Genomic DNA, 25,921 nt, shown 5'->3' with positions numbered 1-25,921 from the left:
CATAGTTCCATGTTAGAGTCGGTTAAGGATTATGTAGAACTGGTTACCAAATGCCAAATACTGCTGGAATACATACATACACATATATATATAGATATATATAAATATATTCAACTAATGGGGCCAAATCAAAAAATTAAAATATAATGTACTGCTGCTATGCACTGGTAAACGTTATGTTTATGTAAATAGGAAGGTACAGGTTACTTAGCAGATATGCTATGTAATAGAATACAGTGGGATTCTACAGATGCTATGTATCATGTGCTTTGAATGGCTGTCCTCATTGCTACACAGCAGCTTGTTTATATTAACTACAGTAGTGTTTAAAAAAAAAAAAGTGTAGGGCAAGAGTACATTATATTTTCATTACTTTAAAGCACTTTCATTTTTTGGTATTATTGTTCCTTTATGTACATAATTCAGATTTTATCTGCAATAAATATCTGATGGCAAGCTGCATGAATCCATATTGGAGGCAAACTTACTCTATTGGGTTTATTTAATGTTTAAATTATTATTAGCATTCTTAAATCATGGAGATGCAAATTATGGAAACATCCCTTATCTGGAAAACCCCAGGTCCCAAGCATTCTGGATAAGAGGTCCCATACCTGTATTATACATAGATATAGATCAGACCTGCAACTACAGTATTTATTGGCAGCTACCTTCTTATTCTGTATGAGAACAGTTTTCTTCCTATACAGTATGTTATTTATATAATCAAAAATAGAGCTTCTGAATCAAACACCATTTTTTTTTTTAACAAGTGCAGGTTAATTGTAGAATATTTTAATATACTCAAAGCCCTGGGGAGGTGAAGGATTTCACTGAAATATCTGAATGAATGAATGCATAAATAAAAGCTCAAATATTGTATGGAAAAAAACAACGATTAATGAACTACAGCAGTCTGAATTTGTAAAAGTATGGGGCTTCCTTAATACATAATCTTACTAAGAGCTGCTAGATTGCTTGCCTGAGTTCAGATAAGCTCTCTACATACCATATGTTTCACACAGTTTGGTTACTCACAACCTCACTAAGTTGCTAATTAGCAGTCACTGGTGTTTATTTATAAATACGGCACAAATGTGCCCATGTGCAGTAACCTGTGGCAACCAATCAGACTCTTGAATTCATTGTTAAACCAGCAGCTTGCAGAAAAAAAAGCTAATCACTAATTGGTTGCTTGGGGTTATGCACTGATTGGTTGCTTGGAGTCCTTGCCCATGGGCAAATTTGCCCAGTGTTTATAAATAAGCCCCACTAATTTTGAGACTTCTGATCAGTTTCGGTTGAGCAAACTGATCTGATTTGCCAAACCAGACAGCAAGGTTAACCAGGATGTGGCACATCTATAGGGAAAAACAAGGCCCAAACAGTCAACATGCATATCTGATTGTTCCTGATGGATTGACTGGATATTAAAAGGTAGCCTGTGTATAGTGCATTATAAGATACAGCATCTCCCCATGCTGAAATGAAAACATCACAATATTGTTCATATAAGGTGTGGTCAATGGAGAGTGCCTCAAATAAGGAAATAAGGGGTTCCTTCTGATCTGAATTAAAGCAACAATGTAGATCGAGGATATCCCAGGCACCTATTCTGGTAATATTTATGGCCCATTTCATTATGATTATGAATAAGGCATATTTTTTCTCTCTGTAATGATGTAGGCACATCTCTAGACCTAAACAGCCTTCAGATGGCTTCCAGGATCTGGCTGCCTCTTTGGTTACCAACCAAATTATATTTGCTTAAAGGGATACGGTCATGGGAAACCGTGTTTTTTTCAAAACGCATCAGTTAATAGTGCTACTCCAGCAGACTTCTGCACTGAAATCTAATTCTCAAAAGAGCAAAGAGATTTTTCATATTCAATTTTATCGATATCGATATCACTCCAACTTGCAGTACAGCAATAAAGAGTGACTAAAGTTTATCAGAGCACATCACATGACTGGGGGGCAGCTGGGAAACTGACAATATGTCTAGCCCCATGTCAGATTTCAACATTGAATATAAAAAAAATCTGTTTGCTCTTTTGAAAAATGGATTTCAGTGCAGAATTCTGCTGGAGCAGCACTATTAACTGATTCATTTTGAAAAAAACATGTTTTTCCATGACAGTATCCCTTTAAAGGGATTCGTCATGATTTTTACTATGTCCTTTTTATTTCTAAATTACAGTTAACACTGCAAATAATTCACTTTATAATATAAAATTAAATTCCTGAACCAATAAGTGTAATTTTGTAGTTGTAATATTGGTGTGTAAGCAGCCATCTCAGGTCATTTTGCCTGGTCATGTGCTTTCAGAGAGACCCACCACTTTAGGATGGAACTGCTTTCTGACAGGCTATTGGTTCTCCTACTCAATGTAACTGAATGTGTCGCAGTGGGACCTGGATTTTACTATTGAGTGTTGTTCTTAGATCTACCAGGCAGCTGTTATTTTGTGTTAGGGAGTTGTTATCTGGTTACCTTCCCATTTTTCTGTTAGGCTGCTGTGGTGATATCACTTCAACTTGCAGTGTAGCAGTAAAGAGTGACTGAAGTTTATCAGAGCACAAGTCACATGACTGGAGGCAGCTGGGAAACTGAATTTATAGCCCCATTTCAGATTTCAAAATTAAATATAAAAAAAATCTCTTTGCTCTTTTGAAAAACAGATTTCAGTGCAGAATTCTTCTGGAGCAGCACTATTAACTGATGCGTTTTGAGGGGAAAAAAAAACATTTTCCCATGCCAGTATCCCTTTAATAAACCCCATTATAGTGTAACAGTTCATCTCCTTGATGTAATTTGTGTAGCGGTCCAGCTGCTGTCAATTTCAACTTCCCCCTTACTTCAAAAGACTTGCAGTTTTTACTGTAGCTAGAAGGCTGGCAGTTTGATATTTATCTAAAGAAAAATGTTATTTGGAGATGGATATAAAGGCATTCAAATTGGGTATAGAATATACTTGATCTTAGCTAAGAGATACAAAACTGTTGGGAACTTGATGAAATTCCAGTAGAAATACTCCGTTACTAGTAGTAGTAATGACACCCAGGTCAGAAGAACCAACACAAGAGTCTTGCACGGCCAATCAGTCAGGTGCCGGTAAGAGAAAATTCTCTCTTTCCACGGAATTACCCAGATTCTACTCTTCTTATTAGAGTAATACCATATTAGCATCTCTGCTATAAAATCTAAAATCATGTCACCCTCCGCAAAGCAAATGGATATGCCTATTGTAGTGTGTAAAAGGGATGCACCGAAACTAGGATTTGATTCGGGAGTCTGAACTTTCAGCAGGATTTGGGTTCGGCCGAATCCTTCTGCCCGGCCGAACCAAATCCGAATTTGCATTCACTTTTTGTCACAGAACAAGGAAGTAAAAAATGTTTTCCCCTTCCCGCCACTAATTTCCATATGCAAATTAGGATTCGGGTTCGATATTCGGCCAAATCTTTCAGAAAGGATTCATGGGTTTGGCCGAATCCAAAATAGTGGATTCAGGGCATCCCTAGTGTGTAAGGATGTAGGATATTCCAACAGTGCAAAATGCTGACAGTATCATGGTCACCAATAGAAATGCACAGTATTTTCCTTCAGCTCGTTTGCTGTGCTTCAGTCACGGAAAGCAGAGTATAGCTGAAAAATCTGTATAGCATTTAGTCCTACCATTACTGTAAATAGGATTCACAAGTTGGCAGCTGGTACTTCACTGGGAAAAGTATGTATTGGACCACAAGCAGGGAGATCACATTAGGATGTGTATTTATAGCCAGCATAGATAAAATGGCAGCACATATGGCAGAGATAGAGTTATGCTTCAAGTTGAGCTGAGGTCCCGTCCTCCACTGTTATCTGTGGGACCCTGGAATGCACCCTGCGCAAGTACATGCACTGATCGCATTGGATTGGAGGAAGGAGTCTGGAGCCAGATCGGTTAGAATGCTACAGTCGGTAAAGTTCACTGTGTTTGGGGCTGGAATTGGTGATACCCGGGGCCCCCTTTGGGTTATTACGTCCAATAGGACAGCAACTTTTATTGTGGCCAGAGTGACTATACTATTGAAACTGTAACCAGCATTTGGATTATACATTTTACTACACGCCAATGCAGCGTCATTCTGACTCACAGACTGCAGTCTAACACAACAGCCCCATACCGACTTGGCTACACAGCTAGGGCGCTGATTAGCCCACACCTCATCGGAGTGTTATGGCTCAATAATAATTATTCCAGCAAACTCTTCCCAACTTTGTAACAACTGATACAATACTATCCAGCATTGGACCTTGTTCCAGGTGCACCCATTTCATTGATTGCAAACAATTAAGCCACCCAGGATGGCTTTTCTCAGCTACCTATTTTGAGTGGCTCAGTTCCACTTTACAAACTTTTAATTTATCATTGTATGTTTGTCAGTGGAGAGGGATCCCTCAGTCCTTATGCAGCGCTGTTTCCTTGGTTTTTAAATGTTTTTAACCAGTTCACGGCATGGTGGTAAACAAATAAATATTGCCTTTTATTTTTACTCTCAGAATATTTTGTAATTCCATATCCAAATTAATATTGTAATGGTGAATTGGTCATTTGGAGTTGAAGTCCCATTTTTCTAATATTTATATTTACTTTTCTAAGTTGGGTGAGGACACTCCATGCGGCCTAATTCACCATTTATCTAGTTTAAAATATATCCTGCGCAAACCATTCTTAATATGCTTCAAGTTTGGTACGGATTTTGTGTAGATGTTTGTCTGACCATGCAACGGTCAGAAATAAGCCTGCAAACTGAAGGCTGTGGTGTTTTAGAATTTCAGATTCTAATAATGTACAAAATAAAACTATAGCCTTGGATTATCGTACAAATGTATCCACATAGGATCACCATATTATCTGACACAGAAAACATTAAAACCCCTTTCATTAATTAAAAGATTTCCTTGTGTGTAGGAACTAGCCTGGCTGAGCTGCCCATTCTGTTACAATTTCACACAGAAATCTGAATGACTCCTGCTATCCTCAGCAAACTCCTGCACTCAATCAAATCTAACAATTGACTGTATTATGTTTTGGAGGTTCATTGCCCAAATTTTGGCATTTAAATACCCTCTAGCAGAAAAACAAATGTTCAGGAGGGAAAGGTGTTTATCACCTCTGCACTGAACTGTGAGCAATTATTTTCCTTTTAATGCGACTGTTTCTACTCGATTCCCTCTTTGGACTTTCCCGACTGTTTCGCCGTAACAGCACATGGTCCTTGTTCTCATCACTTTCAGCTTCAGAGTCACTTAGCTCCAGGTCAGGGCAGTAGCCATCATTGTCTTGGTATGGGGTACTAGAGGTTTGAGTATCAGCTGGCTGTTTGCTCCACAAACGTTCTTTTACAGACGGACGCCACTGAGGCTTTTCAGAACTTCTTAGGTCTTCTGTGGTTCTAACTAAATTATTGGTCGCCTCTTTGAATGACCTGCTGAATTGTTCCATGTTGGTTTTCCTAAAGGTGCTCTGACCTGCAATATGACATATAATCTCAGAGTCCTGCCCAGGAGATGTTTGGCTTGAGCTATCCCTCTGAGTTCTGTCCCCACTGCAACTAAGTACGCCATTAGCCCTTGCCAAACGCACACGATCACGCTGTACCTTCCCACTGCCATTTGAAGAGTGCCCATGGATGACAGCTTGTAGCAACATAGGTTTCCCTGATGAACGAAACCGAGAGGACGGTTGACAGCCTGCACTCTGAAATTCTTTGTGTAACCTTGTTATTCCTCCAAACAAACCGTTGTTTCTCTGTTCAGAGGCATAAGTTGAGTAGAGTTTGGTATGTTCAGAAGTTTCTTTGTGGACTTCATTCCCCATCCCAAGGTAAGTGCTGCTGTTTTGATTATCTGTTCTTGACATGGATCCTGCTTTCACAGAACTCATTCTGCAGTCTCTAGTTCTGGGTTTTGGCATTTTGAGCTTCAACGTAATCCTGGGAGGAGGGTAGAACAGTGTATTTTCTAGTGCGCTTGATAATGGTTGCCCTAAAAAGAAAAGAAAGAGTATTACAGTGTTTGGATGGAAATATATTTTTTACAGGCAAACTGCACTTAGAACTATAGATGCATCAAATTCCTATTTTTTTTTTATTCAGACAAATACCAAATTTCCACCAAGGATTTAGACCCCAGTCAGTGGCTCGCGAGCAACATGATGCTCACCAACCCCTTGTACGTTGCTCCCAGTGGCCGCAAAGCAGCTGCTTATTTTTTTAATTCTAGGCTTGGAGGCAAGTTTTAGTTGTATAAAAACCAGGTGTACGGTCAAACGGAGTCTCCTGTAGGCTGCCAGTCCACATAGGGGCTACCAATAGCCAATCACAAACCTGGCACCTCCAGGAATGGGTTTCATGCTTATGTTGCTCTCCAACTCTTTTCGAATTTGAATGTGGCTCACTAGTAAAAAAAAATGTTGGGGACCCCTTATTTAGACTAACACCAAATCTTAATTTGCAAAATTACACTGAAATAAAACCTGAAAAAATCCATGAACAAAAATGTTGAGTAGCAGCAGAGGCATTTTTATGAATGTTTGTTATGTGTATGGTTTGGGGGGAAGAAAATATATATATATATATATATATATATATATATATATATATATATATATATATATATATATATATATATATATATATATATATATATATATATATATATATATATATATATATATATATATATATATAAATGAAGTATACCAAAATATAACTGTAAGAACAAGTTCATGAACCAAAGCTTCTCTTTGATAGAGAACAGCTGAATGCTCAGTTGCAGCCGTGGTTGGAATTTCAACTGGTTTCCATACACTTCAAGCACTGTGACAGAGAACTCTCTGTGTTCAAGCCAAGTCACGGCTACTGCTGCAACCCTTGAGACCACCTGGCCTCAGCTTATGGGGGATGGAATATCTATAATGCAGTTTATAGCACATACCATTTAACCCTTGCAGATACCTTAAAGTGATAAAATTTTAAATGTGGCTCAATGAACTGAAGAAGCCGATCAGATGAGTGGTGAATGGTTTTCAAGAGAAATTCAGAAAAGCCCGGTTGCTTTAGACTTATTTCTACTAGATACTATATACCATGACCAGGATGAAAGAAAATCTTCATAGAAGGTTAAACGAAAGCAATTAAATGCAAACTAAATTAATTAGTAACATTTAAATGGGCTTTAAGTTATTTGTATCTGCATTTACAACGTACAACTAAAGTAGTACTACCTGTTCGGACTACATGTACCACTTAAACAACATAAAGGTCAGCTGTCCAAGAAGTCTCCTTTTTTACAGGTCTGATAATCACAGAACATGCAAAGCACTGTGCATATTGGGAGTCTTAACTAGTAGGTAGCTTGACTATTACATCATTGTTTAGATGGTACGTAGTAGGCAGAAGCAACAGTAAAGAGAATTGCAAAGGACAGACAGACATAAGGAAAATTGCTTTCCTTATGCAAAACTTTTTAAAATGCATTTCTTCTATTTTACAGAACGTTCAAAATATCTACTTAAACTCTCCAGTGTGAAATTGTAGAATGTATCTGGTTGCTAGAACTGTAGAATCTATCTAGTTGCTAGGATCCGATTTTTTAATACATAAACTTTGAATAGTTTATATGGGATTGGAAATTTAATTTTATTTAACTATTTAGTATAGGAAATAAAAAAATTAAGATTAGCTGCATGCAGAGTCAAAATCTAGGCTCAAATTCAAAGGATGGGCTGAAACAATGTTGTCTCCTTACACTTTAAATTTTAATATAGTGTCTGTATATTGTCTGTATTAGGAAAATTTGAAAAAAAATAGCACATGTGGTGCAATGTTGCTTGATGTAAGTTTATTGCATGCCATATTTTGAAAATAAAACTTCACCACACCAACCTCTCTCCTAACACGTCACAGCAAAGTTATATAACTGGTCCCTTACTAATTAAAAAGTTTAAAAATTGTATATTATATAAAATAAATTATATTACCTGCTGCCACCTCCTGATTGACAAGCTGTACTTGCAAATTAAAGATCTGCTCGTGGATCTTGCTGTGGGACAATTTCAGCTTCTCTCTCCTGTTTACCATATAACACAGATTCCTCACCTGTTGAAAGATAAAATTAAAATATGCATGGTCAGTGCCAACGGCAATATCTAAGCTGAGTAGAAATCCTTCAGAGAAAATTATCACTCCAAAATGCCAATACTTGTGACTGTGTTATGTAAACCTCTCGTTTATATCAATAACCTTAGACTGCTGATAACTGTTCATAAGGCCTATGCTAGGTGGATGGGACTATATGTATATATACCAAATGTTATAGTGCGACCAATGCTATTGGTCAGGAGATGCGACCCTCAGAGATGGTGGCAGCCAATGAAAAACATGGCCAGATGTAAAGAGTTAGGACCACTTTATGGACATGACAATGTGGGATGGTGGCTTATTAAATTTAAGATCATACATTTATAACTAAAATCACCTGTTACTTTAAAATATATGTACCATTGGGCCTACAGAGACCAGCTGGACAAGGACTGCAACCACATGCCAATGTGCTCCTCAACCAACAGGTTTCATAAAGCTGCCAATTGATATCCATCAGTCTTCACTTTTTTAAAAAAAAAAAAAAAAAAACATTTACTGAAAATGGACTCTATGGGATGTGGCCTTCAAAGTAAAGATTTCTGGGCAATGAATCTCGTATCAGTACCATATACCTATTGGTTGTTTAAGCTCTGCACTTACTCGTTCCAGGTCTTGCCGGAGATGCATGAACATCCTCATTCGAGTATGAATGCTGTCTTCCTTGGGTTGGACCAGACCATTCTGCTCATCCTCTTTAGGTGGCAACAAAGGTTTGTTAAAATTGCTTTTCCTTTTCAACTTCCAGAATGAATAAATGAAGTCTACAGTTAGCATGGGCAGGCCAAGTTCTGCCGCAACATCCTCCACTTTTACCAATGTGTAAAAATCCTCCTCCAATTCTTTCAGCTTCTGGGCGCGCAAGCTTGTTCTCTCGCTCTCTGTTGGCCTGTTGTCGCTGTGTATTTTGTGAGGCTCTTCCTGTTCTGTTATCAGCCCATGCTTGCTCTTGCTGTGCTTTAAGCAGTACGACTTGAACTTGACTTCATCCCCTTCATCCAGTATAGTCTTCATTTCCAGGCTGTGTTCAAAGGCGCACGTTACGTGAAAAGCAGTGATACAGCTTTTAACTGAGCACTTGATTGAAAGCGAATCAAACAGCAAAGCCAAAAACAACAGGAAACACAGATTACAACAGAGACAGTAAATTTGTCAGTACAGCAAGAACTCTTGCTCTCTTATGATGAGCTTAATTAGTAAAGCACTACACCTGCACTGATCAAGGCATTTTTAGGGCTCAGAAGAAAATACGGTCAGCCTTGCACATACATGGCAACATTTATGCAAATGAAACAGAGGTTTGCAGTATCTCCAAAAAAAATGGCAATAAGACATATATGCCTTCGGTCAATTGATAAAGAGGCAGCACAAGTAAAGGTAGAGTTGGCAGGTGCAGCAAGCAGAATTATGCTCTTTATACCAGCTATTTAGCCAGCCTCATTCTAATTATTAGATCTGCTTTACAGAGAAGCAGTGATTTTTTTAGGTGGGAGTGGCTATATTCCTTCACCGTGTATAATGGGAAAAAAAGTTTCTCCACAAATTATCACTTCTTACACATAAAACCGGAAGCTCAACCAACTCGGCATAATCTATAAACCTTACTCTGTGGGAGGTTAAGTTGTGACCAGAAGTTTTTGTTTTTTTAATTAAAGGGATATGGTCATGGGAAAACATGTTTTTTTTTTTCAAAACGCATCAGTTAATAGTGCTGCTCCAGCAGAATTCTGCACTGAAATCCAATTCTCAAAAAAGAGCAAACAGATTGTTTTATATTCAATTCTGAAATCTGACATGGGGCTAGACATATTGTCAGTTTCCCAGCTGCCCCAGTCATATGACTTGTGCCTGCACTTTAGGATGGAACTACTTTCTGGCAGGATGTTATTTGTCCTACTTAATGTAACTGAATCAGTCTCAGTGGGACTTGCCTTTTACTATTGAGTCTTGTTTTTAGATCTACCAGGCAGCTGTTATCTTGTGTAAAGCTCCCCGTAGACGCAAAGATTTTTCTTGCCGAACAACCGATTTTAGCGAAGTCCGACCAATCCTTCAAAATTATTGTGTGGTTAGTGGGATTCAAACGATCATACATGTTACGATATTTTCGGGCCAGGTTTAAAAATTAATCTGCCAGGTTTAAAAATCTTTATCGGCCCCAGTGCAATCTGTCTGTTTTCAGGGCCAAGCAGGCAGCTGGTCTTTACACCCAGGTCACTTTGCCCCTTGGGTGAGCTATAGTTCTACAAATGTATATAGCAGTTTTGTGCTTGAGTTTTTTCATTTAATTGTGAGCAGGACTAGAGCCAGCCCATTTGCTTTCCATTTGCCAAGCAGTCAGCTACCCTTCAGTTTTGCTGGCAATATCGGCTGAAATGGTCTTTTTAGTTGATGGACACATTGTACATTTAAATGATTGTTTCGAAATATTCGTGGTCTTACGGTAATGATTGGATCTTTTAAAAAAAAAAAATCTATGGCCAGCTTTAGGGAGCTGTTATCTGGTTAACTTGCCATTGTTCTTTTGTTTGGCTGCTGGGGGGGGGTAGAAGGGAGAGGGGTGATATCGCTTCAACTTGCAGTGTAGCAGTAAAGAGAAACGGATTTCAGTGCAGAATTCTGCTGAAATACCACTATTAACTGATGCGTTTTGAAAAAAAAAAAAAAACATGTTTTCCCATGACAGTATCCCTTTAAGATAGCCCTGCATAGACCTAAGCTTTCAAACACACTCTGTTATAGAACATGCTATACAACTCGGAAAAAGAGTGCCACTGCTCAAAAAAAAAAAAAAAAAAAAAATACACTGTAGAAAATCCCCACGAAAAATCTATGTACCCTGTTTATAAAACTATATTGTGCAGGACAACAGCTGAGCAGGCAATTCCCATACTGGAGAAATAGTGAATTTACCTGTATACAGGCACCTGTCTTCAGCTTGCAGAGACTGCAAACTAATGCCCACCGGCTAGGAGGAATGTGTGAAACTTTCGTAATTGGCTCCATCCGCTCTGGGCAGGCAATGCTCACCTGAACACATACAAAATGTTAAAACATTAGATACACAGTAAAACAATTCCAGTAAACAGGTTATATATAATGGTTTTCAGAAAGAACATTAGACCACTTTTGTCTTAATAATCTGTTAAACTAATCCACTGCCGCAAAGTGTACTGCTGTTTTGCGAGGGAGGTGATGTCCCTTTAAAGAGAAACGTATATTTACATATATATATATATAATATAGTGAAAAAAATACACTAATGTAGGAGGAAGATTGACAATTTGAAAGGGGGATGTGTCAATTATAGCACTGTCAAAACCTATACTTAAAACCACCACAACCCAACATATGGAGGCTAGTGCACACAGAATGCTGCACCAGTTTTAATGGTCATTTATGGGATCCCTTATCAGAAAACTCGTTATCGAAAAAGCTCCAATTACAAGAAGAAGAAAAAAATTCATTTTTCTCTGTAATAATAAAACAAAACCTTGTACTTGATCCCAACTAAGCTGCATGAATCCATATTGGTGGCAAAACAATCATATCAGGATTATTTAATGTTTAAATTGTGTTAGCAGATTTAAGGTATGGAGATTCAATACTGGGAAAAAAATCCCTTATCTAGAAAATCCCAGGTCCAAAGTATTTTGGATAATAGATCCTATACCTGTACAACTAATAATAAATACATTTCTGATAGCTAGCAATAGCTGATGAAAAACATGTAATTATCTGTACTAGCGAGACAGCCCTTGATAAGCTCAGATACATTTACCTCTGGGATCCAGAGGGCACAGCTCACATGTGCCCACTTGGTACCAGTCCTTGTGGCTTTCATAGCTCCTCCTGTCTTTGGGCACAAGATGCATTGTGGGTGCAACCCCAAAACACAAGTTCGACAGAGCCAACTGCCTTCAGGGACCTTTAAAATGCCATAACAAGCCTGCCAAATCAGAGAGAGGAATCTAAATTAATGCTTCAGTGTACAGGTATTTTAATCTTATAAATGTTCCTTACATAAACAGTGCAGTGCTTACATTTTTTTTTATATTTGTCGAATATACAAACATCAGTTCATGTAATAATACATGTAAAAAAGTACATAAAAATCATAAAAGTACCATAAAAGAAATCTAGAAGTATATATAAATAGCTGCATGTAGAATTTTATGCTATATTCATAAATAGCTACTTCCTGTCTATCAAATTTAGTCAAGACTAAGTGCTCCTGGTGTAAGGCGTTTGAGATGTTGTGTTAGAGATTTTTGTTTTTAATATACTGTCTAACCCTTTTTTGGTATTTATGGCCCAATAATTCTCAGCAAAGATGAACAGTTTTAAAAAAATATTGTCCTATTAGCTACAGGGTCTGTTACACCTATCTTCCATATACTGAAATTATTTGCCCATTACACAGAATGAACCAAAGAATGCAGATATTGATACACTGATAATGCGGTATATTTTAGTCTCTTTCAACACCCTCTGTGAATGCTATTAAGCACTTTACATAGAGCCCACCATTAACCATTTGAAAGTGGATGACTGTATAAAACCCAGTCCCACACTGGCATTGTGACATAGAACCTACCTGATGCACACAAATATTGCACCTGTCGCAGAATACCATATCGTTGCCCTCCTCACTGTCTGGGGAACGGCACACATCACAGATGACATCCTCATCATACTCTATCCCCAGGCCCTCCTCCGTCTCTATGGCATGGTTCATGTTTTCATGGCACTGTCGTTCCAAAACCTCCAGTGTTTTCTCCATTGTGCTTTCATCAACAGGAGCACATCCTGAAAATAACAGCAGATATTAAAGCTAGAAATGTGGCGCATTATGTTTTGAGCTTCTGTACCAGCCCAAGGCAACCACAGTCATTTAGCAGTAAAGATCGGTGTCTCCAAAGATGTCCCAGTAGCTCCCCATCTTCTTTTCTACTGATTTACTGTACATGCCCTGTGCTGCTGTCACTTACTAAGGTTAGGGGCTAACTCAAAATATACAGAAACAAATAGAATAAAAATGGCACAATATAAGACTGATTAGTAATTAATACAGATAATTTCTACATAGTAGCATAGAAACCAGTGCAACTAGCATTAGCATTAAATAAATTAGCCTTATAGTATCAGCTTATACTTCAGGCCAACCTAACTTTCTGCTTGATAATTTGCGGCAACCCCTAAGCTTAGCTTCTCTACAGCTGCTCAGAGCCCACTGAGCATGCGAGTGTCACATACACTTTCCAAGATGGTGACCCCCTGTGACAAGTTTGAAGTCCTGGATCATTGCTGCTATTGAGATGCTGAAATTTTAGGCTGGTGCAATAAGTTCACTATATAAAATATGACCTTTTTAGCCATATTCATTTTTAGGGTTTAGTTTTCATTTAAGTGAGATTTAAAAGAGTTATTCTGACATTCAACATGCACATGCCAGAAGCATGCTCCCCCCACCAAAAGTAAGACAACATGACAACTGCTGCCTCCTTCTGTGCTCTGTTGCTTACCCATGTCTGCAAGTTCGAGGTTGCATTCCCCTAGCCAGTACAGGTCCAGATCATCAAGGTCATATCGGCACATGCTCTCTGCCAATTCCAGGATGTTGATGTATCCAGGCTCTGCAGGCTCTTGGCTGGAGCAATGAATGTACTTTCTTGGGCGTGTAAATAGCAGCTCTTTTGCTTTTTCTGTAATGACCCTGAAAACAAGGACAACAGGCAAAATAAGTACATCAGTAAATAGGCATCCATGCATAGCACACATTTGTACCCGTGTAGATAAATCTTGATTAATTTAGGAACCAACTTTCTGCATGCAAAATAATAATTTATTTGCTATAACTGAGCATTTAGAAAAAAAGCTGACCCTATTTCCAGGCAAATATCAAATGTCCCATAAAATATCTGTCCAAATACTCAAGCCTGAATTCTTGCTTCTTTTATCAATAATGTAATGTATGGTCTTCTTTTGTAAGGGCTAGAAGAATAAAGTTTTCATTTTGGCTGAATTAAAAGTTTGCATTGGAAAGCTATAAAAGCAGTCAACTTTTTTTACATTGAGCCTCCTACCCTTTCCTTTTTCTCCCCTAGCTCATCTCCTTTCTTACCCATAGGCTACTAATATGCATAACAGCATACTTAACAATAAGACCATATATGTAAGTGACATCTGTAACACACACATGTTGTCATTTTTTTGTAAGTTTAAAATTAAAATATTTAGAAAAATGTATGTAGGAAAAGGGGTTAATTCTCAACTATATCCTACATTCAGCCTAGCCCTAACATATCACATTACATTCTATAATACCCCCCCCCCCCCGCATGAATTTTTTTGAAAGACACAATATGGACAGAGGTCCCTCACCTTAGAGAAGGCTGTAGGATGTTATCAGGATTGGCTGGCACCTGTACACCCTTCTCCCATTCCTGCTTCCAGGTGTCTGCAAAATGGTAATACTCCTCTGGGTTGACATGTTGGGAGTCTGGGATCTTCATAGCACTAATAAGATCTTTCCGGAATACCTAAGATAATCATATGGATTCTGTGACAAGATTCTGCCATAAAGCGAAACATTTCCAGACCATTTAACAATATGCTTTTAACAAGATGTTTACACACAAACAACAAACATTTCTAAAAACTACATGCACAGAAATTGGGACCATCACAACCTGGAGATCACTGTCCAAGAGAAGAGTACTTACAAGGGGCGCAAGTATCTGCTATCAAACGAAAGTTATTGCGTAAAAAGTAATGCATGGGAGCAAATAACATTTACTAGTCAACATCTGATTGATGTTGCTATGGGATACTAGACCTCAGCAAGGCTTGCTGTTTTTATTAAAGTGCTTCATTACACAGAAGACAACATAGCAAGGTAGAAGGGGGGCTTCTTAATAAACTCCATTGAATTTCAGCACGGTGGACACAGCGATGGAAATTGCTCTTCCTTTGGCTAAATATCCCCTCTGTACCCACCTAATTGTCATTGAAATTATTTAAATCCCTACCGTCAACTAATTTGCCAGATATTCTTTTGGATGTACCTAACCGGCCAAAGATTATATACTACTCTGGCGGCAACTGAAATGCAATCCTTAAAGTACTCAAGGAATTGTAAGATTGCAATGCTTATACAAAAGTCTATAGCCATGCGCAAAAACCTGCTTGAAAAATGTATCTGTCCCGGCAGGAATCTCCTTAGCAGAAAAAGTACAATTCTCACTTCCAACTGCTCTTGCCATAGTAGATTGCAGACTAAATATGAGACCAGTTTTCTTTTTTATCAGCGATGCCCCTTTAGTCCAGCAGCTGCTCCCGACTCGTGGCCAAAACCTCGCCGAGTTAGTAACTAACAATGAATTAGTCCCATGCATTTGGCATGGAATTACATCCTGAAGGAAGTGGACCTTTCTCTGCCACAGCAACATAGATTTTTGAAATACTAATTCTACATACAACAAAGTCCACTTAATAAGTTGCCAGCTGAACAAAACAGCAGGTTGCGTTTCTGTGTCAAATGTATGATATCAGCAGTGTAAACTGCGAATATAAGAAAAAAAATTGATCCATGAATTTTCAAGTGATCTGGTAACCATAAATTAACATTTTACAGCCGACTGTCTACAGAGATCAGAGAAGCATCAGTGAGAAGTCTCACATACCTCGGCAGATTTCTTTCCTCCATCAGCTGTAAATTTGCCTTTACCCTTATGCTGAAAGCAGGAGGAAAATGAAGTCGAAGGACCTAATTTAAAGAAAGAAAAAAAACTGTATTAACAGAAAGAATATAGTTTACTGCTCACCATAGCATACTATTGACAGACAACAAGACAACCGAAGGTCAATACAAAAATGTAAATCATTAATAGGTTTTATTTGCATTCAATTTAGGGATGCACCGAATCCAGGATTCGGCCTTTTTCAGCAGGATCTGGATTCGGCCAAATCCTTCTGCCTGGCCGAACCAAATTTGAAATCACGTGGCTTTTTGTCACAAAACAAGGAAGTATTGGTTTCCCCTTGCCACCCCTAATTTGCACATTAGGATTCAGATTCGGTTCGGTATTCGGCCGAATGTTTCGCAAAGGATTCGGGGGTTCGGCCGAATCCAAAATAGTGGATTCGGTGCAACCCTAATTCAAATGGACTTGGCCAGCAAGTTTATTTTATACATTAGGACTCACACTTCAATTACTCTGCTCTAGCTGCACACTTGCAAAAAAATTGGGAAGCGCTGTTAAATTTTTATTTAACCACAATAAAAAGGAGCAATTCTGAACACACTGCTACATTAGAAGCCATCTGGTTCAGTATATGGCAAAAAAGGTAGAATTAAGGATTAAGGCAAACATATCAAATGCCATAATTATATACAGTATATCATCAGCTACCACCTCCGCCATAGTTCTGCTTCTGAAAGCAGATCCTAGGATTATTCAGAGGCTGCCACAGGCATTCCCTAAACAGAGTCCATAGAAGGGGCCAAAATAGATCTACAGTAACTGTTTTGAAGCCTGGTTGGGCTGTGGTTTATAGAGTTGGGTCTGGAGATCTCTGCAATAAACGGTGTTATGTGACAGTGCATGAGTAAAGACAAACCTATGTAAAGCTCCTCTCAATATGATTGCTGTTTATACATGCAACTGTTAAGATCCCCAGCTAGGGGATTTTCACTAGATAAGAAATATGAACACTTCATGCTTCAAAACATAAGAGAATTTTGAATAGGTTAATACAGTAAAATGTGTATGTGTATGCGTTTCCTCAAACACTCATAAAATATACAGACAGGATCACTGGCTCCTGATAAAACTGAACATAGTGGGGGTCATTTATAAAGTTCGCGCTGCGCATATTTATTCACAAATGGTTGTATTGCCCATGTTTTTTCCTGAACGCTAAAATATTGCACTGCTGTGCCCGCCTTTCCAGTATTTGCGAATTAGCATTGAGAATACATTTTCGCAAATGGCTCGCAAATGAGAGTGAGTGAGCCTACTGTGTAAGGTTGTTTTGCAAGAAAATTGCGTTGACAGTAACAAATTCGCAATTTGCAAAACTATTTTACAAATATTTTCTCCGGCACCAAAGTTGTGGAGTAATTAAAACGCAGAGTGTGCACATAATATTCGCAAAAGTTTTTTTTGTGCCATATTTAAAAAGCTCTTACACTTGCAGTGTGAAAAAATTTCTCTTATTCAGCTTTATAAATATAACCATGTGCAGGGCAGATATATTCACTGTACGAACCAATCTGCACTGCGTGAAGTTAACCCCGGTATGTGTTTATGCCATGGGGACTTATATGAATGATGTATAATTACTGTAGTGCAGCAGAATTGGCCATACATGGGCAGATCATGCTGCCGATATCGGTCGTTTTATTCCAATTTGACAGCTAATTTGCCCGTGTATGGAGGCTTCCGACGGGTTTTCCGATCGATATCTGGACATGATATTGATCAGGAAGGTTTGTTTTTTCTCCTGACCGACCCGTCTGAGCCCATTGCGTTCGTCGTAATCCGATCGTTCGGCCATAGGGCCGATTGTTCAGATTACCCCCATTATAGCCCTGCCGTTAGTTCCGCTCGTTTGGAGACATCTTATAGTGTATGTCCACCTTAACTGTCCAAGGTGTTACATTGCCCAGTCTGATCCGAAATAAAGTAAGCCTCAGACATGATGACAATGTTAAAAAATATAATAGGAACAGTAAAGGTATACACGGCTGATCAAAGCTGCAAACTTAGTCCTTCCAGACTGAGTCAGCAGCTCATTGGTCTGTGCATGGGGCCCTTGGAAGAATCTGCCCGACATCAGGTATCAGGTATATATGGTCAGCTATCAAGTGGATATATTGAACATGCAGCACCAGCAGTCATTAAAATACATATTTTATTGATTCTTCATTAAAAAGACAAGCAGGACGCTTGACGCGTTTCGTGGAATAAGCCACTTTCTCAAAAGCTATGCTCAGACTGTCCAGGTGAACATTTAAAACGGTAACACCACACCCCCTTAAAAACATTAACCCCTACATTGCTAATCCTTAGAACACATAGAAGCTTGTGAATACATACTATGACAAGAGAAAAGGGGCTTAGTCATATTAACCATACTATTCATATTATCCTTTACACCAGGGCTGTCCAACTGGCTGCCTGCGGGCCGCATGAGGCCCGCGACCCCCCTTTATATGGCCCTCCATATCAAAGTCTGCCTGCAGTGTCTGTTTACCATATGTAAATTTTAAAAGGTATCACTACAGAGATTGACTGGCCCCTACATTGTTAAAACCTCAAATTCACACTGTAATCCCCTGTATTGTTCACAGCTATGATCCCCCTGTATTGTTCACACTTGTGACACCTCTATTGTTCACATCCTAAAGGCCTGTACTGTTCACACCTGAGATCCAGACTAAAACTGCCCACATTGTTCACCTGTTCACACCTTATACAAAATGCTAATGGGGCACCAGCACTGTATGTAGTACATATTAGACTTCTCCTGATTCCTGTCTCCTGCTCTGTTCCGTCTTCCCTATGCTCCCTGTGTGTGTCATACTTTGGTATTTGTTCTGGGGGTTTGTTAGCATTTGAAAATTATTGTTAGTGGCCCCTAAGGTGTTTAATCATATGCTGGGGTACTGTATTATACACAGGGGAGGAGAAGGCATATGGATTTATGGGTATGACTTTTTTCACATATGAGTGACATCTTTGCCAGGGCAGGCACAAGGTAGTTCAGCACCCCAGGCAAGAGCTTCAATCAGTGCCCCCTGTCCTGCATTACCATTTCCCTCCTTACCATGATGGTTTTTAAATAAAGAGAGCGAGAAAATGTACAACATTTTTTCATTTATATTACTGCTCCCTATACCTGTTCCAGTAAGCCCAGCAGCCATCCATAATACACCCCACCCGTACCTGTGCAAGCAAGCTCAGCAGCCATTCATCATACAGCCCTTCTGCAGCCATCATATTGCCCCCAATCTTTTCCTGTGTCAGCAGCAGCCAAAAATAAATCTGATCACATCATATTGCCCCCAAGTATTTATGTACCTGTGCCAGTGCCCAGCCCAGCAGCAACAGCAAACACATGGTCCCCAAATGTGTACCTGGCTGTGCGAGTAGGAAGCTTCACACTTTACAGTAATAGAAAGAATGTCTTCAGTTCAGTGCAGCTGTGCAAGGCTGAGAGCAGCGAGAGCCACACCAAGCAGCCCCCCAGCTCTCTGCCTCTCTCTGTCATCACATCAGTGACGTCATTGACGCGTGTTTGCACATCGCGCTGCACCACACAGAAGGAGCTATTACTTGCCAGCAAGAGGGAGAAGGTGAAGGAGATGGATTCCACCCAACTGGGTGACCATGATTACTGAAACAAATTACTAAATAAACGCTTGAAAAAAACAAAAACATTAAAAAACTAAAATAAATCCCCTTAAAAGTGCGCTGCTCAATAATGGCGCCTTAGACAGCTGCCTACTCTGCCTGCCCCTAGTTCCGGCCCTGATCCCTGCAGTGAGCACGAACCATTTGGTTTTTTGGTGTGCTATTAATATGGACATGGTCTTGCGGTAACATGGGTGTGGTTTACCGTTGGTGTGGTCTAAAAACAGGGAGTGGCTAACACTGGTTCCGGCCCTCGGTACCATAGAAGTTGGACAGCACTGCTTTACACTATCATATATGCTTCAGACTACCATTTAATTCGGGTGTCATATCAGTAGAAATCTCCATAAGTTCATTGATAAATAATAAATTAGTAAAGTTCATGGACATAATATATAAAGGGAAAAATAATAAATTAAGAAAAATAGAGGGGCAAGAACCGAGTGAAAAATATTTAAATTAAATAATTAAATACAATTAGGCATAAGGAATTCAAATATCTAATAAATTCATCCATCATATCCCAAAAGAAAGTCCTTATTTGTTTGTTTCCATACTCATGTACTTGATTTACTGGTACATGTAATAACCTCTGCTGGCAACTTCATATGATGTTAAGATTAATAAAAACATCAGTCAGTTCACATTCGCTATTGAGTCCACCATAAGTGTCTATTGTTTTAAGTTGATACATCCAGTACACCTCCATCCTGGACAGGATTTTATCTTGGTCTCCTTGTCTCGCATTATATTTGAGTTTATCAATTATCTGAAAAGTTGTTCTAGAATCACCATCATGCTATTCTACAATATGTTTGGCAATAGCCGATTTTTTATCACCTCTCTCGGCAGCCGATAGATGTTCCAGGAACCTGACTCCTGCAGCACGAGTGGTTTTGCCCACATACGGCCAAGTAGATGATTCCCTTGGAACAGCAATTAAAATATTGTTTCATAACAAAAGTCTCCCCTGTGTGTGTACTTGAAAAAATGGTGGAAATATTAAGTTACCGCACAGGCTTTACATCTAGTGAGGCCACATTTATATGTACCTTTATACCTCAACCAAGTAGGTTCAGGGTTAGTTCCTTTTGATCTATATAAGCTAGGAGACAAACGGGAGGCTAGAGATTTACCCTTCCTGAAGACAAAAGAAGGGGATTGATCTAAAGATTGTTTTAAAACATATATGGTCAGCTAACCTATTATCTATGTTTAATGCTAACATACATGACCTGCATCTGTATCAGACTTATCTGTATTGGTCTTTATCAGACTTCCTTTTAGCTCTGGTAAACCTCAATGCAAGCTGCCACGTACCAGACCAAATATAGTTGAAAACCAGGAGTCAAAATATTAACATTTAAAAGGGTACAAGTTTATTTTCCATAACAATTAAAACAAAAGATCTAACGTATTTTGTGTCACCAGGGGACATTTAGTCATAGGCTGACCACATAGTACAACTGACATTCACATGCTCAGTGGGCTCTGATCATCAAAAAATAAGGTTGGCCTGTAATATAAGATGATACTACAGGGCTGATCATTACATACTGATGCTAGATACACTGGTTTCTGAGCTGCCATTAGTAATTATCTGTATTAATTACTAATCAGCCTTATATTGTGACATTTCTATTCTATGTGTTCTGTATATTTTGAGTTTGTCCCTAAGCTCAGTAAATAACAACAAAGTATGCGCAGTGAATCAGCAGAAAAGAAGCTAGGGAGCTACTGGGGCATCTTTGGAGGCACATATTACTGCTAAAGGGATGTGGTTGCCTTGGGCTGGTAAATAAGCCCAAAATATTATGTACAACATTTCTAGCCTTTAAAAGAAAAAAGACAAATGATGAATAAGAGGAGGAACTAACAAAGGACCATTCCTTTTAACTCTTCTGTTTTGTTGGGGACTAATGGTCCTCCAGAGAAAAAAATACATTGGTTAAAAATAAATAGAATTTTTTGTTTTCAAAAAATTCCAACATTATACTCACTCTCATTGTCTGAGCTGTCGCTGCTGCTGCTGCTGAGGTTCCTGAGGCGTTTCATCCTGACGCATCCTGGACATTATAAAGAAAAGAAGCATTTCATGTTTAATGGCGATTGAAGTAAAACGAAGAGCCCATCAGCCTTTCTATTCTTATCTTTAAAAAAAAAAAAGTTTACAAAAGGCAATTTAAAAGATACATCCTTGCAATACTAAAATGCTGTAAGAACTAGTAACCAAAACAACTAGGTAATATCATGGTTAAATTCATCTACTGATTTTACAGGACACATGGATGGCACAGAAGTGTAATAAAATGGTGTGAATGTTTATTAAAAGCGGTTTCTCTGCACACCATAGAGATGGTTTAGCTACATGCTGCTCTTTTTGCAGCAGTAAATAGATACAGCATGGATGGAGCCAAAGCACTACACATCCACCTGCTATCTATAATGCAAACATGTTTCAGAGCCCAAATATCATCTGCAGCATGCTCATACTTAACAACATGCAGTTAGTATGTATTACTAACATATGCAGCAGGTGTCAGCTAATAGATAATTTTAAGAAACTTCCAATATACATTTATTAAATGTAAAAAAAAAATATTAAAATTAGTAAAACCAATTGCTCTTGAAAGCTGCATTTGCTTAACTCCTGTTTGTCAGTTTTTAAACAATGTTGCAAAAGTCTTAGTTCTCCAGCAAAGACAAGTCTGTTAATCAGCTGCCTTGTCTTAGGGTAGAACTACATGGGCGATTTAGGTCTGATCCAACACCACGAAACACTGGCGTCAAGTTTGATGCGCCAGAAATAAGATAAGAAATAGAAATGATTAATGAAGTCACAGCGTGCATCCATCACGACACGACTGTCAGATGCAGACGCTGCATGCATCGTTTGCATCCGACAGTCGTGCCGTGTTGGATGCACGTTGCGACTACATCCGACATTCCTACAACTAACCTGCAGGGGTGTATCATATCAAGAAGTGTAGGTGCAGATTCCGAGCCTGCACTGCAGGCCGAGATCCCCTGAAAATACATTTTTCATATATCACTAATTAAAAGTATTTTTTTTGATATTATAGACACTCTGCATACTATTTAAATGACATATATATCTTCCCATGATAAAGAAAAGAAAATATAAATAGATAAGAAAAAAACGGCTGGAGAATAACGGACAACAGGCCATCAACCCAGTAAAAGCAAAGAGCACCCTTGAGATTCCAACGTAAAGGTTAGAGAAACACGTATTAGGGGAAACTCCCTCATATGATGAAAGGCGTAACAGCATGCAACAGTTAGTTATGGTTGTGTGTCTTTTGAAATCTAGTGAAATCCATGATAAAGAACCTTGGTAGTGGGTGGGATGGTGTTCCTCTTTTAAACAGTAAAGTGTAATACATACAGATTTCATATGAGTAGTTATACAACCTAGTAACACATTAACACTAGAATGAGATGCTATGTTTGCTTATCTGAATGACTTTTCAAGTAAGGAAATGCAGACTGGATTTAAATAAGGAAACTGCATTGATAGTTGTAATTTTTGGACATTCCTCAATCCTCTAATTGAAGTATGGCCAACAGGAGGCACTGCAGAGGTGCATCGAATAGCAAATTTATAGTATTTATAGCAAAAGGCTACAATGTGCCCAAACTGTCATAAGTGGGTGAGAAACAAAGTGGAGGCACAGTGTTTTCAATTGTACTTATGAGCAAACTGAAGTGTTTATCTTGCTCTTAAAAGGGTGGTTCAGCTTTTACTACGTTATAGAATGGCTAATTATAAGCAACTTTTTAAATGGCCTCCATTTTTTTCTTTTCTAGAGCTTTTTAAGTATTTACCTTCTTCTTTTGACTACAGCTTTCAAAAGGAGGAGTCACTGACCCCACCTAAAGGCTAAATTTAGTATTATCTGCCACTTTTTAGTAATCTCTTTTTGTTCAGGCCCTTTCCTATTCATATTTTAGTCTCGTATTCAAATCAATGCACAGTTGCTAAGAACATTTGGACCCCAGCAACCCTATTGTTGAAATTGCATACTGGAGAACTGCTGAATAAAAAGCTAAATAACTCAAAAACCACAAACAACTGAAAACCAACTGGAAATTGTCGCTACACGTCGTATTAAAAGTTAATTTAAAGGTGTTCATTATTTCAGTGAAATGTGCATTTTATAAAGTCTAGATAGATTTATACAAAATATAAGGACAACTGTTTGCAACTTAAAAGTTACAAAAAAAAATTCATAAATGCCTTAAAACAGATTGTTGGCAGTTTTCATTGCTAAATAAATAGGTTTACTTTTGACCACTCAAATTTGGTGTTTGAAAAATGCTCTGAATCAAAAGTCTAGCACTGCAGCACCATCTGGAACCTTTAGCTATTAACTATATTTGGAAGATGTTCAATTGACATACAAATCAGTTGTATATGCTATAAAGACACTACTATGAGGCACATTTATGATGCTGCGCCAGTAACAAAAGTTACCAATCATAAAAAAAATATATATATGCTTTATAAAATAGGATCAAGAATACTAACAAAAATGTGCTTTTAGCAAACCAGGAATTACCATCTGTAAAACAGTATTCCTATCACACCAGGGATTAGCAGATATTTTTCATTTGTCCTTCTACGTGTTTGTAACACTATCCATCCAATATTTTTATTTTGAGAAAGAGAAGAAACCAGGTGGGACTGCTTAAATGGAACACCATATAAAACACCTTCCTCAGCACTTGCAGGTGAAGTTTCCAGTTTTCCGTGCAAGGTCAGAACATCTTGCCGAGATAACAATGTCCCTGTCCACTTAGGACTCCCCTCTCTTCCACAGAATGGTTTATGTGCTGTTGCTGGGGGAGCAGAGGGGAACTGCGGACAGCTGTAAAAATCTGAACTGTAATAAAATGTGTTGCCTTGTTTTTACTCTTACAGCTTTCAGAAGATGCAGCACCCTTCTGAGATGAGCAAGCACCCCAGTGATTTATCAGTCATGTTCATATGCACCAACACTACACAGGCTACAGAGTATTACACAGGTGCACTGGTGCCTTACGGTACATAAATGGGTTGTGCAACCCTTTTAAGTCATATCAAGCAATTGACTCCTTTTTTCCCCAGACATTACATTTTTAAACACGTACTATAATTTTTACTATTATTTGCTCATGCACAAACCTCAAGGTTTTTCTCACAATTTCCGATTTTTCCCTGCATTCTTCTTCCTGTGTATACCAGAATATTTGTCAAGGTTGCGACAATATTGCCTATAGTTTATGTGTTTTGTACTTTTTTTTTTTTTTTTTTTTGCAGTAGTGATGTGTAGGATGACTGGGAACCTGCTGATCTACCACCAGTTGGGTGGTTTTGGGTTGAATATTGGCCAATAATTGTGGGTTAGGGTTGGGTGTGGGTCAAACTAGGGTGGTACGCTTCTCATCTACTCCAGAAGATTCCTGGTCTTTAACCAGAGGCAAACACAGAAATAGCAAGGACGAAGACGTGTTACAGGTTGGGCATGGTCCTACAATGGAAACATTTTGCAGGTTAGGGTCGGGTGTGGCATAAGGTTTTGCGGGTCAGGGTCGGGGGTGCAGGTTCAGTTTTTCCTGACATCATAACTGCTGACTTGGTCCCAGCAGGCTTATTGCCGCCCTCCATGGTGTTATTATTGCTGCCATGCCGAGTTCCACAATTTATTTTACAAATAATTTATGATAAGCGGAGCGGGTATCTTTCTCTAGTAGAAAAATCACCCAATACTTGGACAATATAGTCTTAAAAAGAGGATGCAAAGTCATCCCATAAAGCTAAGGTATCTTATTAGAATCCCTTAAAATAAATCAAGTTTTCTTAAAAAGATGTGTTCCAGTTTTCCTATTTAAGAAATTGCCCCGGTCACTTTAAGGTGCCATGCATACTCTTTTCTGATTTGCTGAGAAAACAGTGAGGACAGCAGCTGCGGTTTAGATTTCCTACATAGGGCTGCAATATAGTGGAAAATGGATTCTTCTTCCAAAGACTAAAAGACTTTGACTTTATATTCCCTTTACAAATAACTAATTAATTTGCTTATATAGCAGGTGATTATAAAAAAAAAATACTGTACTCAGAAATGATTCTCTATAACTCAAAACTGAAGCTATGCAACCGAATAACAAGACGCTCAAAATAAACTGAAACAGCAGAGCAACTTAAATTGAAACTGTAGCGTTAGTTTTTGAAGCGGTTCCCTTTTCTCCACTTTTAAATATGAAACTGTAAAATAACAGAAAACACATTTGTACTATACAATAATATATGA

General features: G+C 38.5%; 1 protein-coding gene across 2 annotated transcripts in view; it reads right to left on the bottom strand.

Moving 5' to 3' along the window:
- Positions 1 to 2,758: 2,758 nt before the first annotated feature.
- jade3.L (jade family PHD finger 3 L homeolog) overlaps positions 2,759 to 25,921 on the bottom strand; it is a 29,159-nt gene continuing 5,996 nt past the window's right edge. Inside the window, exons 2-12 of one of the 2 annotated variants that reach the window (XM_018247144.2) lie at positions 22,570 to 22,637; positions 21,611 to 21,676; positions 15,876 to 15,958; positions 14,575 to 14,732; positions 13,716 to 13,906; positions 12,788 to 12,999; positions 11,972 to 12,139; positions 11,104 to 11,220; positions 8,794 to 9,267; positions 8,031 to 8,148; positions 2,759 to 6,034 (exon numbers count right to left, since the gene is read on the bottom strand). In XM_018247144.2, coding sequence (XP_018102633.1) covers positions 5,157 to 6,034; positions 8,031 to 8,148; positions 8,794 to 9,267; positions 11,104 to 11,220; positions 11,972 to 12,139; positions 12,788 to 12,999; positions 13,716 to 13,906; positions 14,575 to 14,732; positions 15,876 to 15,958; positions 21,611 to 21,665 — 2,454 coding nt within the window. In that variant the 5' untranslated portion in view covers positions 21,666 to 21,676; positions 22,570 to 22,637 and the 3' untranslated portion in view covers positions 2,759 to 5,156. The remainder of the gene's footprint in view (positions 6,035 to 8,030; positions 8,149 to 8,793; positions 9,268 to 11,103; positions 11,221 to 11,971; positions 12,140 to 12,787; positions 13,000 to 13,715; positions 13,907 to 14,574; positions 14,733 to 15,875; positions 15,959 to 21,610; positions 21,677 to 22,569; positions 22,638 to 25,921) is intronic. The other variant, XM_018247143.2, reaches the window with a different exon arrangement.

The sequence above is a fragment of the Xenopus laevis genome, chromosome 2L, assembly GCF_017654675.1.
Source record: "Xenopus laevis strain J_2021 chromosome 2L, Xenopus_laevis_v10.1, whole genome shotgun sequence".
NCBI lineage: Eukaryota > Metazoa > Chordata > Amphibia > Anura > Pipidae > Xenopus > Xenopus laevis.
Note: the sequence above shows the minus strand (reverse complement) of the source record. Positions and strands in the feature narration are given on the sequence as shown.